The 14,034-nt window shown below is 34.1% G+C and overlaps 1 protein-coding gene and 1 long non-coding RNA gene across 9 annotated transcripts in view; one reads left to right on the plus strand and one right to left on the minus strand.

Moving 5' to 3' along the window:
* LOC118200841 (cytochrome P450 3A16-like) overlaps positions 1-14,034 on the minus strand; it is a 53,687-nt gene that overhangs the window by 16,229 nt on the left and 23,424 nt on the right. For 7 of the 8 annotated variants that reach the window (XM_085820686.1, XM_035372816.2, XM_035372818.2 and 4 more), the window contains 4 exons: positions 8,308-8,487; positions 6,679-6,840; positions 5,194-5,416; positions 3,609-3,806 (listed from right to left, as the gene is read on the minus strand). In XM_085820686.1, coding sequence (XP_085676812.1) covers positions 3,609-3,806; positions 5,194-5,416; positions 6,679-6,840; positions 8,308-8,487 — 763 coding nt within the window. Of the gene's footprint in view, positions 1-3,608; positions 3,807-5,193; positions 5,417-6,678; positions 6,841-8,307; positions 8,488-12,566; positions 12,612-14,034 lie in introns of those variants that run through there. The other variant, XM_085820685.1, reaches the window with a different exon arrangement.
* Positions 1-14,034, plus strand: part of LOC146996306 (uncharacterized) — a 64,279-nt gene that overhangs the window by 3,080 nt on the left and 47,165 nt on the right. The gene's annotated exons all lie outside the window — the stretch shown is intronic.

Below are 14,034 nucleotides of genomic sequence, written 5' to 3' on the forward strand. Positions count from 1 at the left end.
CTGAAAAAGATAATTTTAGCCTAGCTTATACCGTCCGTTATACATTAAATGCGCATGCGTAAATGCTACGCATGCGCAGAAAGTTTGTAGCTCTGAGGTCCGGATTTTAAAGACTTTATACTGTACATCGCATAACTACGCACGCCTGTGTGAAAAACCGTAGCTCTGGGATATGAATCTTGTATGTTTTTTGCGGCAGTTAATATTATCTACTTTAAAAACAACATGGCCATAATAATTAGTAGGCACGGAACTATTTCCCATTTTATTTATTAACCTGATGATTAGCGGACAGTTTGAAATTTATGACAGACTGAGAAATACTCGACAGATAATTTCCACAATGTTGGTGGCAGCTTACAACAGCACAGGAAGACAATACTTTGGCGGGTGGAAGACAATCCCACGCATTAGACAGGAGGCTAAAAGCGAGTAGCAGTACTATGCACAGGCTATCACGATCAGAGGGACCCATTTCGCTACATAACCATGCAAGGTCTACATCCAGATGACTTTCAGCAACGGACAAACTTTTATCAATGGCTATTGCGGCAACCATGAAACCGACAATGCTTTCATTGCGTATATGTTGTGGACTAGTGAAGCATGTTTCTCATGTTATGGGGTCTTTAACAGTAACACCAGAGCTTAAATTGCGCTGGAGCCCGGCTCCGGGACTTCTAAGTTTTTGAGATAAATTATAATTTCAGCCGGAGCGAAGCGGAGTCCTAAATAAAAGGGCTCCAGCACTTCTTTTATGCACGTCAACCACAATTTTAGCACATGAATTTTGTTTTAATAGTAAATATATTTTAAGAATCCGATTCTAACTTCTTAATGCAGGCCTGTCTTTCCGTCGCATTCAAGCCTTACACAGAGGTTGAGACTTTTAAGGTGCGAAAAGCCCCCAATTATATCTCAAAGGTTTATTCTACAGGATATGCAATGAATTCATGACAGCGGGTAAATTTTGTATTCCTTAAAGAACTAAAAGTGATACTCTGGTCATGCACGTTCCACGCTAGTGACTTCTTACTGCAGAGCTCTTGTAGACTTTCTGAATGATGTAACCAAACGCGAGAATATTGCTGTCACTTGAACAAAGAAGTCTTATGTTTATTCTCACGTTGTATTTAGGAAAATTTATTCAGGAAAAGTAGTCAGGAAAATTTCTGCTTGACGGCTAGAATTATATAGACAGGGCATCGCCATCAGAAAGTCTTGAACTCTTCCCTCTTTATTTTCAAAGCTTTTCGGTTAAATTTCTTTCCATATCCTCATGCTGTTCCTAGAATTCTCACTGTTCTCCTTAGTAGAGCTTTATCCCTTTTCCTTGGTGTGTTGCAAAAAAAAAAAAAAAAAACTGGTAACTGCCCTCTCTTGGAATAGTACATTATATGCATAATAAGTGCTTAAACTCAGACCGAGATTGGCTCAGCTGCTTCCTAGCATCCAAGTGGAATTGTAATTCCAGACGATGCCCCAAATAAGACGAGGTCCGATACTTTTTTTTCTTTCTATTTAACTATTCAAAATTAATTTAATAATTTATTAGATTTCTCTTTACCTCTTTACATTGTTCTTAATTTAATTAATTAACTAATTAATTCCTTTTAATTAATACTAATTTATTATTTAATTTTATTAGCTATTTTATTTATTTATTTATTTTCTTTCCTTCCTCACAGCGTTTCATAGGGCTCCACCTTTTCCAATTTTAGGAATTAAGCCCTGAGTAACACAACTATATATAGTCAGACTCAATCCTTATGCAATCCACCAGCATAAACATCAGGTCCGCTTTTCCGTAATTGATTGAGCCGGCATACTAGACAGTCACATGACTGGACCATATCCTGCTACCTGAACGGTTTAAGGGACATTCATACATAATATTTCTCCGTGATGTATTAACCGACTTTCTAGATGACATTCACTTAGTGGCCATACATGGCCTATGGTTCCAGTATGATGGAGCTCCGACAAATTTCAATGCGCCTGAACGTGATTGGCTGGATCTATATCTTGTGGACCAGTGAAAACCAAGGCTTCTGGACTAGACGTGGGGGTCCGATTTTATGGGCATCACAATTGCCAAATCTGACACTTTTGGATTTTTCCTATGGACCATCTGAAGGAATTGGTCTAACGAGATCTAATTACTACAGAAAGTGACTTAGTTGCTTTTCTTCATGGTGCATGTATTTTGGTGGATACCACGTTGCTTTGGTGAACTCTAGCACGTCAACAGTCAGCCATTTCATAGCGCGCATGCATGCCTCGATATGCATGGTGAACATTTTGAACATCTTCCTATGTAAACATATGCAAATACCGATGTTCATGTTTCGATATAGTTTTTTTACCTTTCACCGGATATAATGTCATACTTTTCTTTCGCATTTATCTCGAAAACTGTTAGCCGTACAAGTAGAGTTCTTTGAGTACATTTTATGCATGGCAAGCAAAGAATCTGGCTATGCAGAGTTCGTATGGTCTTGATGGGACACTTTGTTCAATGAAAAAAATAAAACTTTATTTTCTCACCGCTGGTGAATCAACTTAACACATTACTAAATTTAAGTATCCTCAACTATTGCAGCTTGTTGGAATTTTATAGTGTACTACCTGACTACAATTTCAGGTCAAGTCATGATGAAATGTAATGGACACTCAATGTTTAACTATAGGTAATGCGGTTGTAGTCCAACTGCACTAAGTATTTAGATAGCAACACATAGCAAGGTTACACAAGAACCTTGAAAAATGTTTCGTATTTGGTGCTTTTCGCACTCGCAAAAATTTGAAACAGTTGTTGCTTTTCGCACTTACATACATTTAAAGCAGGTGGTTCCTTTCACACTTTAGAAAAGTTGGTGCCTTTCGCTAGAACTCCAACGCTGCTATACGAAGCCACATCAACTGGATCGGAAAACAAAGATCAACTCTAATGCACAACAACACTTATCAACCATGCAAAATGTTGGTGATCACATCTACTATCTGAATCAGCGGCTTTCTTTCTAGTTGACGAGCAGCGGCACCAAAAGCCAAATCTCTAATACAAATCATGCCGGCAGGACCGGATTGAGACTTTTAGAGACCCTAAACACTTTGGAAGACTTTGGTGCCCCCACATATGTTTTCAACAGTCTTTTCTTCATTCCTTCTCTTTTTCCGTTTTATTTTGAGTTGTGCCATACAATCAGTGGTGAAACTGGCAATGCAATTTTTTTTTTTTTTTCGTGTCCTCTTTTCGTGATTAGATAAGAATTTTTTCCCCCCTTTTCTTGATGTTTTAAGCGCTCGCTTATATTGCTTATTGGTTAATAGAGTCCTGCATGCGGGTTACAAGTCTTCCTCTCAATTTAAACTACGGCGCTTGACCCTCCTTATTGAGCTAATGTGTAACGAAACGAGGTATAAAGGAAAACATTAACATACACTTGAACTGTTAATAAAATTTAAATGAAATTTCACAAACTCATAGAAGAAGAAAATCATCTGGAACCGCGAATGGTCATCTTAGAGCGAGTTCACTGCATATGCCTTTGCAGAACAGGTAAATAATCAGAACTAATTCTGAAAAGAACATAAATGGTACTCACCCTGAATGTTAGCGTAGTTTGCCTCATCGACTTCCACAACTTCTTGGTATAGTTTCTCTTGGATTTCAGGATGCTTTACTAAGAGATAGAAAGTGAAAGCTAAAGCCGTGGCTGTAGTTTCGTACCCAGCTAGTACGAACACATAAGCATTTGCGATAATTTCATCATCCGTCAATTTTGTACTGGCTTCACGAGAATCTGTGGTAAGACACAAATGGAAAAAAAAAAAAAAAAAATTATTTCCGTTTCTTAGCTTTCGTAAGTTTTTCCATTAGGGTCTGAATGTTAGGAAAATAAGTAAATTATGCAATGGAATTAAAATTGGTCTTTAATCAGTTTTCTTGTTATTTTTTATATATATACATATACCTTTAGTTGACTTTAGTTAATTAGCAATGATGAAGGAGATGTGATAGAAATAATCCCCACGTTTCGACAGCAGAGCGCTCTTTGAAACTGAGAGACATAATGAAAAGAAGCAGTAACCATTGATATTATACGTAATTTTTTTAGCATTCCCAGGTCTCTGAAAATGTCTATCAATTATACTAAATCAGTGGTGTCAGATTCAGAGTGCATGCGGGTCAAAAGCAAGTTTGAGGGAACAAAATCTTTGTTTTTAATAAGACAAACATTTTTTATCAGCAAAGCACAAAAATATCTAAAACTAAATTTTAAATTTAGCTTATAAATTAACTTAAATTTATCTTAAGTATTTATCAAAACATATATAAACAATAATAATTATGACGCAAAGGAAAAAAATCAAGTTTTTTTTTGTATCTTTAATCTAAAGCTCGGTACCTGCAAGACATTTTTGTTGATAACACGTTGGAATTGAAACATTTGTAATTTGTAGTTTGTTGGCTTTGTAATTCAACAACTAAATATTAAATTTCAGACTGATATTTATTTCAAATAATTCTAATATGTTTAATTAACCCTTAAATAACTTACTTAAAAATAAACAGATTATGGAAACTTTCTCAGTTTTAAGAGAAATTTTTCCAAGCGAAACAGAGTAATTGTAAGTCTCTTTCTTTTATTGATTAAATGTTTCTTTGACACATAAAGAAATATATATATATATATATATATATATGTGTGTGTGTGTGTGTGTGTGTGTGTGTGTAACAAACGCAAAATTTAGAAGCACTCATGTATGAACACCGAGATGTAGAAACGCTGAAAAATACTGATGATGAAGCACATAAAGATGACATATTGGAGAGGAAACATTTCGATTGCGTAGTATGCTAATGTGTTGAGGTTATAATATCTACTTGGCAGTCGAGGCAATTTTAATTCCATTTTTATTTGCAACTAACTTTTGTGGCCATAATCACTTGGCACCCTATATAGTTGTGCCTATTCACAGAACAATTACATTTTTGATATTACTGTATCAATCAAGAATAATGAGAATTAAATAAGAATCAAGAATGTTTAAGACAGGCAAACTGGCATTACGAAATTCTGATGTTATAATGAAAGCCGATTTCATTTAATTCTAAAAATACCCCTTCTTATTATGAATTTCAAAACTGTGCATAAATCTGATTTTAATGAAGGCAGTGTAATTTACCATTTTTTCCATGGTCCACCAAGAGCTGGAGAAAATCCACACTTTTTATTTCAGGATTTTTTCGTCTAGCTGCAATAGCTTTCTCGACGTTGCTCACAATCAATGAAGTCATCTGGCCTGAAGTCATGTAATTAGTAATAAAAGCCATGATAGTTGCTACGAAGGGAAACATGATAGCGCAGTCCACAGCTCGATTATGGGAGAAACGGAAGAAGTCGCGAACCTGGAACAGAATAACAATTTCCAGTAAGCCGTTTTAGTACATACATGCTACTACAGATAGAATATGTGATTATGAAGAGTATTTCGAGGCAGAACTGATAGGTTCCAGTTTTCCTCCTCAGGAGATGAGGAAAGACATAAAGTTTATACATGCGACTGCAGATAGTATATGTGATTATCAAGGGCATATTTAGAGTCAAGGCAGATAGGTTCCAGTCTTCCTCTTCAAGAAGTGACGAAAGACATAATGTTTGGACCAAAATGTACATTTGAAAAGATGGTGAAAAAACTTTTAAGAACTGAATTTTCTAACAAGGATGATTTTTCATCTTCGGAACTATCTGTTACCTTTTCTGACAGTAACAACGTAGGGAAGTGGTGTTTCAGATTTAGGTTATTTGAACATGGCAAAGCTTACGAGGGCTATCTGCCTGGGGAAAGAAGATGCTTTCGTGGAAGGCTTTCTAAGGAAAACCGGCTCGTATTCACGTTACATTATAAGGTATTTCTCCCGCCTTCTTAGCATGCCTTCGTGGTGTAATGGTCAGCACATTCGGCGCGTATTCTAGAGGTCCGAAGTTCAAGTCCCGGTCTGAGGTTCGACTCTTCGTTCATTTTTTATCTCTCCTGCTTCGAAATAACCTAATATATCTCTAAAGTGGAGCCCGAACTAGAAAAGGTGGTGGAGGAGGATTCCCCATCACCAGTATTTGGCGACTGGGTCCCCTAATATCCAGTCGCCCTTTAAAGGGGGAGTATATAAAGTATTGCGCCAGCCTTCGTAGCTTTCGTAGCATGCCTTTGTGGTGTAATGATCAGCACACCACGAATGGCGCGTATTCGAGAGGTCCGAAGTTCGAGTCCCGGCAAGGGCATTGCTCATTTTTCACGTCTCCTGCTTAAAATAACCTAATGTCTCTGCAACACATACGAAAAACTAATCACAGAGTGAGGCCGCTCGCCTGAGATCGAACTCTAAGCACTCAGCGCTCTTAATCATTAAGCAATTTTCGAGGCAGGTGTTGCTTCAGAGTGATTTTCATTATACGAAGGAATTCATGAAAAGAATATCCCCAGCACTCTATTATCGGCTCCTATTTTAGTAGGTGACAATATTATTTTTCTGAAAATTACATTCGTTTAAAAATATTTATCGTTCTGTCAGTTTCTATTATTCCCATAGTTCTAAACTTAAATGATAAAAGTTGTATTTTATTATTATTACATTTGGAAAATTGAAATGGACAACGGTTATTCACTTACTGCAATCAAGAAAATATCTTTCGTGTTCTCTTGGCAATGCGTCTTCATTGCGAGAGCGCAATCAGCGATGACGTCAAGAGTTAATGCTTGGACATTCTCATAGATGTCAAACATTTCTCCCTTCTCAGCCTTCTTTGTGATTACATCTAGCATCACGTCAACCTTTATGGAGATAAAAATATCACACATTAACATTTTTTTCTGATTATTAGTTAAATTTTATTCTATTAAAAGAAACATTCTAATTTTATAAAAACTTAATTTTTTCCTTCAAAAAGTGAGCTGCAGTCATTTGTATTTGAAACTAGGCAAAAATCAACCTTAGAATAATAATTTACTAGATTTTTAGAAAAATTCTGTGCTGCATTGCTTCAAGTTTTCTATAAAACTAACGTCAGTCTAAGGTTTATTTTCCTTCAATTTAAAATTTAATATGGGCGTGTTTTTCTTTCACATACTGTAGTCCTTTTTTTTTTGGGAGGGGCTCCAAATGGAAGACACTCATTTTCTGCATTCCTTTGAGAGTTTTGCAAATTCGATAATGCTTCTTTCAAAGAACAAATAATTTAAGATTACAATACATTAATATCAAAGTTTACATTGACACTGAATTATAAACTACAAAGTCACTTACTTATTTCTAGATATCACTGATTCGTTCAGAATTTAAATATATTTTGCTTCTCCAGAAGAGTTCCTACGTATATTCCTACGTATAAACGTTGAACATGATAACAAATTTTAGATAAACTTCAGATTTAATAAATATAATAAACGTACTTCATTGTACCTGCTTAAATCCATATTAATCTATCATCCAAAATAGTAACAACATACAACAAAACTCGGTGAGATTACACATTTGTGATTCTAGTTCTACACATTTTGGCCTTCCTCTAATTCTCTTTATGCAAACAAGGATGGTTATTAGAAATCTAATTGTAATATACAAAACAACTCCCAACAAATATATAATATTGTAATATGTAAATTTATGCCTTGAATTTATCATATTCAGAAATTCCCATGTTCTTCTCTTCCCTTATTTATGACAAATGCGTAACAGCAAGTTAAAGAAACTAAAGCATCAAGAATCATAAGTTGCATAAATTTGCAGGACTAATTCCGAAAGTTAATAGAGCTTCTTCTTCAGCATCATTTTAGGCATGAAAATGTTGGGGAAGCATATGCTTGCAAGATGAAAATAGACAAAACTTCAAGAACGTGTCAGCTATGGAAAGGGAAAAAATTACTGGCACCATCAATTGGCAGAATATGAGAACAATTATGGAATAATTTCTTTAAAAGCTGAATTTAAACGCGTTGTTTTCACTTTTTGTCAATAGACGGCGCAAATAACTTCGTTCCTTTCCTTAGCTGGAATGTTCTCCAATCTTTTATCTATTGTTATCACATAAGCACACGCTTCTCTTTCGTTATTTTCACTCCTGCAGCTGAAGAAGTATCTATTTAACCTTCGAAACTAGCCCTGGAAATTTATGCAGTTTATTCTGATTCTTGTTGCTTCAGTATTTTCAACATTTGTTCTTCAGCGTATTATTTTAGTTAATAGAAAAATAGTATGTTTTCTGTCAATTAATTAATGTTACAAAAATTTTAGATACTTACTTTTTTGTCCACTATGTAAGTCATAAGTTTGATCTTTCCTGAACTGAATGTTGGAGTTAAAACTGACCTAACTTCTTTCCATCTTTTGTCATTCAAAGCCAAAACAGTTTTGTTGAGAGGATGCACATCCAAATGCATGTCTGCTCGGTTGGTAAAAATGGGAAAATCTTTGATCATTACCTATATTAAATACAAAACAACTTCTGATCTATTTTTGGAGCAAAAACGATATGCTGTAAGTCATGCAATAAATTAATATAGGTGGTAAGATCCACAAATTTCTGGCCGAATACATTTCTAAACAAAACAAAATAAAACCGAATTATTTATTTCCAACAAAGTCTTTTTATTCTTGAATATACTTTTCACATCTTTTAATTAGCAGTTCTAAGCTCTTAAAAATTTAAGCTAAAGATATGTTAGCAAAATGCTTGGTAACCACTACCTTTATCAAACGTTTTTTCACGAGTACAGATTTATTTTTTAAAATTTATTTATTGATATTGAAAAAGTTAGAGAACGGATAATAGTCACTCGGAATTGGATCAGGACTTCAAAGAGGATGGTGAATCTCCTGAAGACCATATTTCTTTATTGCTTCTTTGGCAACGACAACTATATAGAGTGGACCACTATAGTAGAAATGAGCTTCTCGACTCAACATTCCGTACCTTTTCTGCCTAATTTCATTGCTCAATTTATGCAAAAGACTTACATAGTATACCCTAATCAGGGTCATGCTCCTTCCTTTAAAGTCTATTAATAAAGATCGTACGTGGTAGAAAAAAAAAAAAAAAAAAAATTGCGCCATCGTTTTCGTTGATTGATTACTTTTGTTTTTCTCCCAATTTTCACCATTCCATGCAATCCTCTTTGCTAGGAGATCATATTATAGAACCATGGTTTCATTTCGAACAATAAATGATTGTAAAAAAGTTATCTGAGTTCGTTAAAATGCAAAAACTTGTTACAAAACTTCGCATTCTGTTATTTTCATTTTTGAATTGCTGACAGAAGGTGAGGACCCACTTTGCTAAGACCTTGTTCGTGGTGGTATTTAGAAAGAATGCGTATAAAAGAGTTTCTGTCTTTTTGGCTTTTATGTGCTTTTAATATTTCTTTCTTGACGAGAGCAATATTTTGTGAGGTCAGCCCTTCATTGGTCAACCATGCTCTGAATAATCTTCAATAAACTCTCATCCCATGTGAAGTTCCTTTGCCCATTTTTTCATTGTCGAATATAAACAAGAGGAACCACTATAAGCGTAATCCAAACATTATTTTATTTCACTAGGATTTAGAGTTTTAAACATCTTAGAAAAACTTGAAAAGCACTTCATTCAGATAAATGTCACAATAGAACTATAACGGTTTCGTTAATGAAACTTTCATATTTATTCACTTAAAGCAAAATTATACGTGCATAAGAGAAATTTATTGCCAAATGAATTTTTTTTTAAATGGGACGTCGGTAACTTTTCGATCTTAGTACGTATGTTATATTCTACAGAATAATTAAAAAAGAAAGAAAGAACGCAAAATAAAATAAAGGGGGTGGGAGAAAAGTCAATAGAGATACCCAAGGTTCTTTAATATACTAATATTTAATATATATGTATTCGATGACATAACATATTTGTTTTATACATTTCACAATACAAACCTTCACAGTTTCATATGACATAACAGTAGTACCTAAAGTTGTACACATGATTTGGTGACATTCTGTAGCTGACTTTTTGCAACACAACTATAGTAGAAATAGTTTCATTTCAGACACCTTGTACTCAATGATAAATGATATTTCTTTTACACATTTCACAAAACAGTGTTTTAAAGCAAGTTTCTTTCAAACGCCAAAAATTGTTTGACAAAATATTATTAAATATGCCAATGTGAGATGTTTGCGAAGAGGATATTTGCAGTGGCAGAATACTTTAATAAGAATAATATACTTAATAGAATGATAAAAAACACGAAAGCTTGTTTTGATTGTTGGGATCATGTCATAAGAAGCCTCACATCTTTGTAATGCATGGGAAATGTTTTCTGCTACACTATCTTCAAACTCGACACTGTGTAGTAAAGTATCATATGCATTTGACTTATTATCTGGCAATGATTTTTTACACTCATTTTTATTAACATTTTGAACTTCTTCATCGTCATCAATCGCTGTCCTGGCTGCTGTTAAAGGGTATCTTCATATATGAGTAGGATGTAATATGAGGAGGAGTTATAAAGATGATGCAATCCACTTCTGTGCCTTTTTCATATCAGCCTTATTTCTTTTCTTCTTTTTCATTTCTGCATTCAAATACCTCAAGCGTATAAATGTTCGTGTCTTAACATATATTTTAATGATTTCATTATGCACATCAGGAAACTTTTGTGCAATTTTTTTACACTTAGTTTGCATAATGTTATTACTTCTTGAAAGACCATCTTTCCCATGTTCACTTATAAACACTACTTCAAATTCACTTATTTTTTTTAACCACTCCTCTGATGGAACAAGTAAACCACCACGAGAAAGCGTTTCTATTCAGCCAACGTATTCATCTGAAGAGAGATGGAGCAATTGTTCTGTAGGTGTTCCCAAAGAATGGTCATATTTTCTTCCGCCGTAGACTATGTAGCCTGCAAGGTACCGAAAACCCTGTACAGAGCAGTCAGCTGCAGGTTCACTTGCAAAGGATCAATGTAGAATCATCAAAAACAATATCCCTTATCTCAGTTTCACCATCTAACATCTTCAGAGCTTCAGTCATGTCAGGTAAAATATGACCAAAAAAGTGAGAAGTAATGTATGCATCTTCCTCCTCATGAGCATCAGAAGATGTGTTGGAAAGTGAAATCTGGCAGGAATTATTAGTTAACAATAAAAGACGCATTCGATACTTTACATCTACGGGCAGTGGATGATCATATAAATGGCCAAGACCTCGGATTCGGGAAAAAGTTTTTCCAGCCAATCTTGATTGAGTCTGGAAGTTAAAAGGTATTTAACTCCTAATTGTTTTAAATCAGAAAATAAATCAAGAACATTTCTATGTGGGCCAACAATCTTATCCTCTGCTTAGTCATAACAGATTCTACTATCTACGTTCATTTCATCGAAAAAAAGAACACACATATATTCTTGGTCTGTCATCTGTAATGCCCCAGCACGCATAACATGAATTACATCGTGTAGCAAACCAGGAAAACAGCGAAATTAACAAGATACCCATCTCTTCAAAGTCGAAATTCTAGGAAATGGAAATCCCATTTTTTGTCTGAAATAGTTGTAGCATCTTCGGGATACTGCCCTAAGTGTTGCAGATTTGCAAATGTCATCTGCATTCCACTTAACAAATTTTTTATTTGACATGAGAAAGCGAATTTGATTGTCCGTAAAAACTGTCCCTAAAACTTTTTTAACTGCACTATGTACTTGTTTGCTTGTTACTTTCCTGCTCATTTTCTGAAAGCTACGCAATTTTCTACGAGAAGCAGCAAGTTCAGTAAAAATAATTTTCTTTTGCATTTTTAATTGACAGCACAACATATTTAATCTCTTATTTTCCTTTTCTAAGATTTGCACACGATCAACTAAATGAGATGTGTCACTGTATATAAACTGAGTTGCACAGTCTATCTTATCAGCTTGTAGCTTTTTCTTTTGGGAAGAAAGGGAAGCTAAATTTTCCAACGCTCGTTTTCTTGTTTCCCGAGCCTGACACCTGCTTGCTCTATCCCTTTTTAGCATAAATTTAGATGACTCATTCATGTTAGAAAACGTTCTCTCCAGATTAAGTTCAGTTTTTGAAGTACAACATATATACTTTATTGGTGAGTTATTTTCAGATGATGATGATGGAAGATGTAAAGTGAGAACAGCATTGGCTTTCAGCACCCTTTTAGGAGTTGAACCAAGCAATTCTGCCTTTAGATCTCGTACGTAGTCATCAGGTGTAAAATGAAGAGCACATATTCTGGCCATTTCGATGTTGAAATTATCTGCTCTTTTGCAGCGAACAGTCCATAACTTACGAAGTTCTGGATCACTTGGAAAACGATGGTATGTGATGCCTTGACTTTTAGTTTTTCTTATATAATTGTGACACAACGCTATAGCACAACTTGCCATTTCCGACTAGGTATAAAAGCAAATTAACAACACAAATCAAATGTATCACAGATCAAATGCAACGAATGTAAACAAACGCCGAGAACTAACGACTGTCACCCGTGGACCTTATAAGAAAGAGACTAACCCAAATGGTTTTCTCCCTCTTCTGACGCATTCCCCGCTGTCACCTTGATCACATCCGGAAGAGTAGGGACGACTTGTAGAAATTTAACATTGGTTGCCTATTGTAGCTTGTATAATTGTCAAGAAAAAGCTGGTTGTAGCGCCTCATTTCACAAATTAGAATTTCTACATATTTTTATTTTTGAAACTGAAATAGATTTTTAAAAATTTAGCATATTTATCAAGCATAATTATTGTTTCAAATAATTATAAAGCTGTTGCATGCTTTCAGGCCTGGCTATTTTTTTAGCTTTTCCTATGCTGTAAGGAAATTTGTAACTACTTCTTTTAGAAAATAAAATTTTAAATCTGAACTAATAGAAAATTTCAAACTAAGAGTTTTCTCTTATAATTTTTATGCTTTTTATTGGTGTAAATAAGTAAAAAATACTAAAATACCTAAAAATGAATTTTTTAAAGTTTTTGCTTAAAATTTTAACTTGTGCTGCTTTTTTAAGATTACATGCGAATATTATAGCATATTTTATATAAAGGAGTTTTATTTCAATTATATTTCACAATACATCATAGTGATAAACACTTTTAACACCTTAATAATTTTTATACATTTATTCTAATGTCAAAATTGTAAACTGTAATAATTGATTGTGCTAACATTTTATAGTGATTATTTTTTAAAAATTTAAATCTAATTCTGCAGAAGATTTTTTTATTTACTGTGAATTTAATTTATTAGCCCAAAGGGGGGTGGTCGAGAAAGGCTATTAGTTTCGAAACGGCATTTTGCTCTGTTTCATTATAAACGTCCGTTTCACTATGAAAATTGTTGCCATCAAATATTATCGCCTTGTATTATATTTAAAGAAATTTAATAATAAATAGTCTGCATGAATACATGTATGTTCCTCGCATTGTGAAAAAACGATGGTATTTAGAGCCATAAAATTTTGAACCTGAACAGCCGAATTTGTTTTAATCCATTTCATATTTTGTAAAACTTTAATGAATTGTTGATTAAGAAACTTATAACGAGTTCAAAGCGAGCAATGGCAACACTGCGTGGAAAATAACATTTTTATCTCCAGCGCGGAAATTCTAAAGATATGCTGTTTTAAAAAATTTTGTGATACTGCTGTTGAATTGAATTTTGTGTTGTTTACGTGCGAAGAACACGATATTCAATAAATAGAGGTAACGCACAAAGCGTTAAAGAACGTCCCTTTGAGCGTAACATAAAACCTGAGCGCTTCCAAATTTTATTTATTTATTTATTTTCATTACACTGAGATAAGTTTTTGCTCCGAATTTTATGAATTATTAAAATATATAATCATCATATGATGTTAATAATTAATAATCATATGATCAAATAAATGATCGTCTTGTAATGTTATAATAATTTTATAAACCACTGCCTGAAAATGCTCATAAACTTTAAAAATATATATATCAGATCTTGTTTAATTTTG

This window comes from Stegodyphus dumicola, chromosome 7, assembly GCF_044657685.1.
Source record: "Stegodyphus dumicola isolate Sdum_Otavi_A_Nest chromosome 7, ASM4465768v1".
NCBI classification, from domain to species: domain Eukaryota; kingdom Metazoa; phylum Arthropoda; class Arachnida; order Araneae; family Eresidae; genus Stegodyphus; species Stegodyphus dumicola.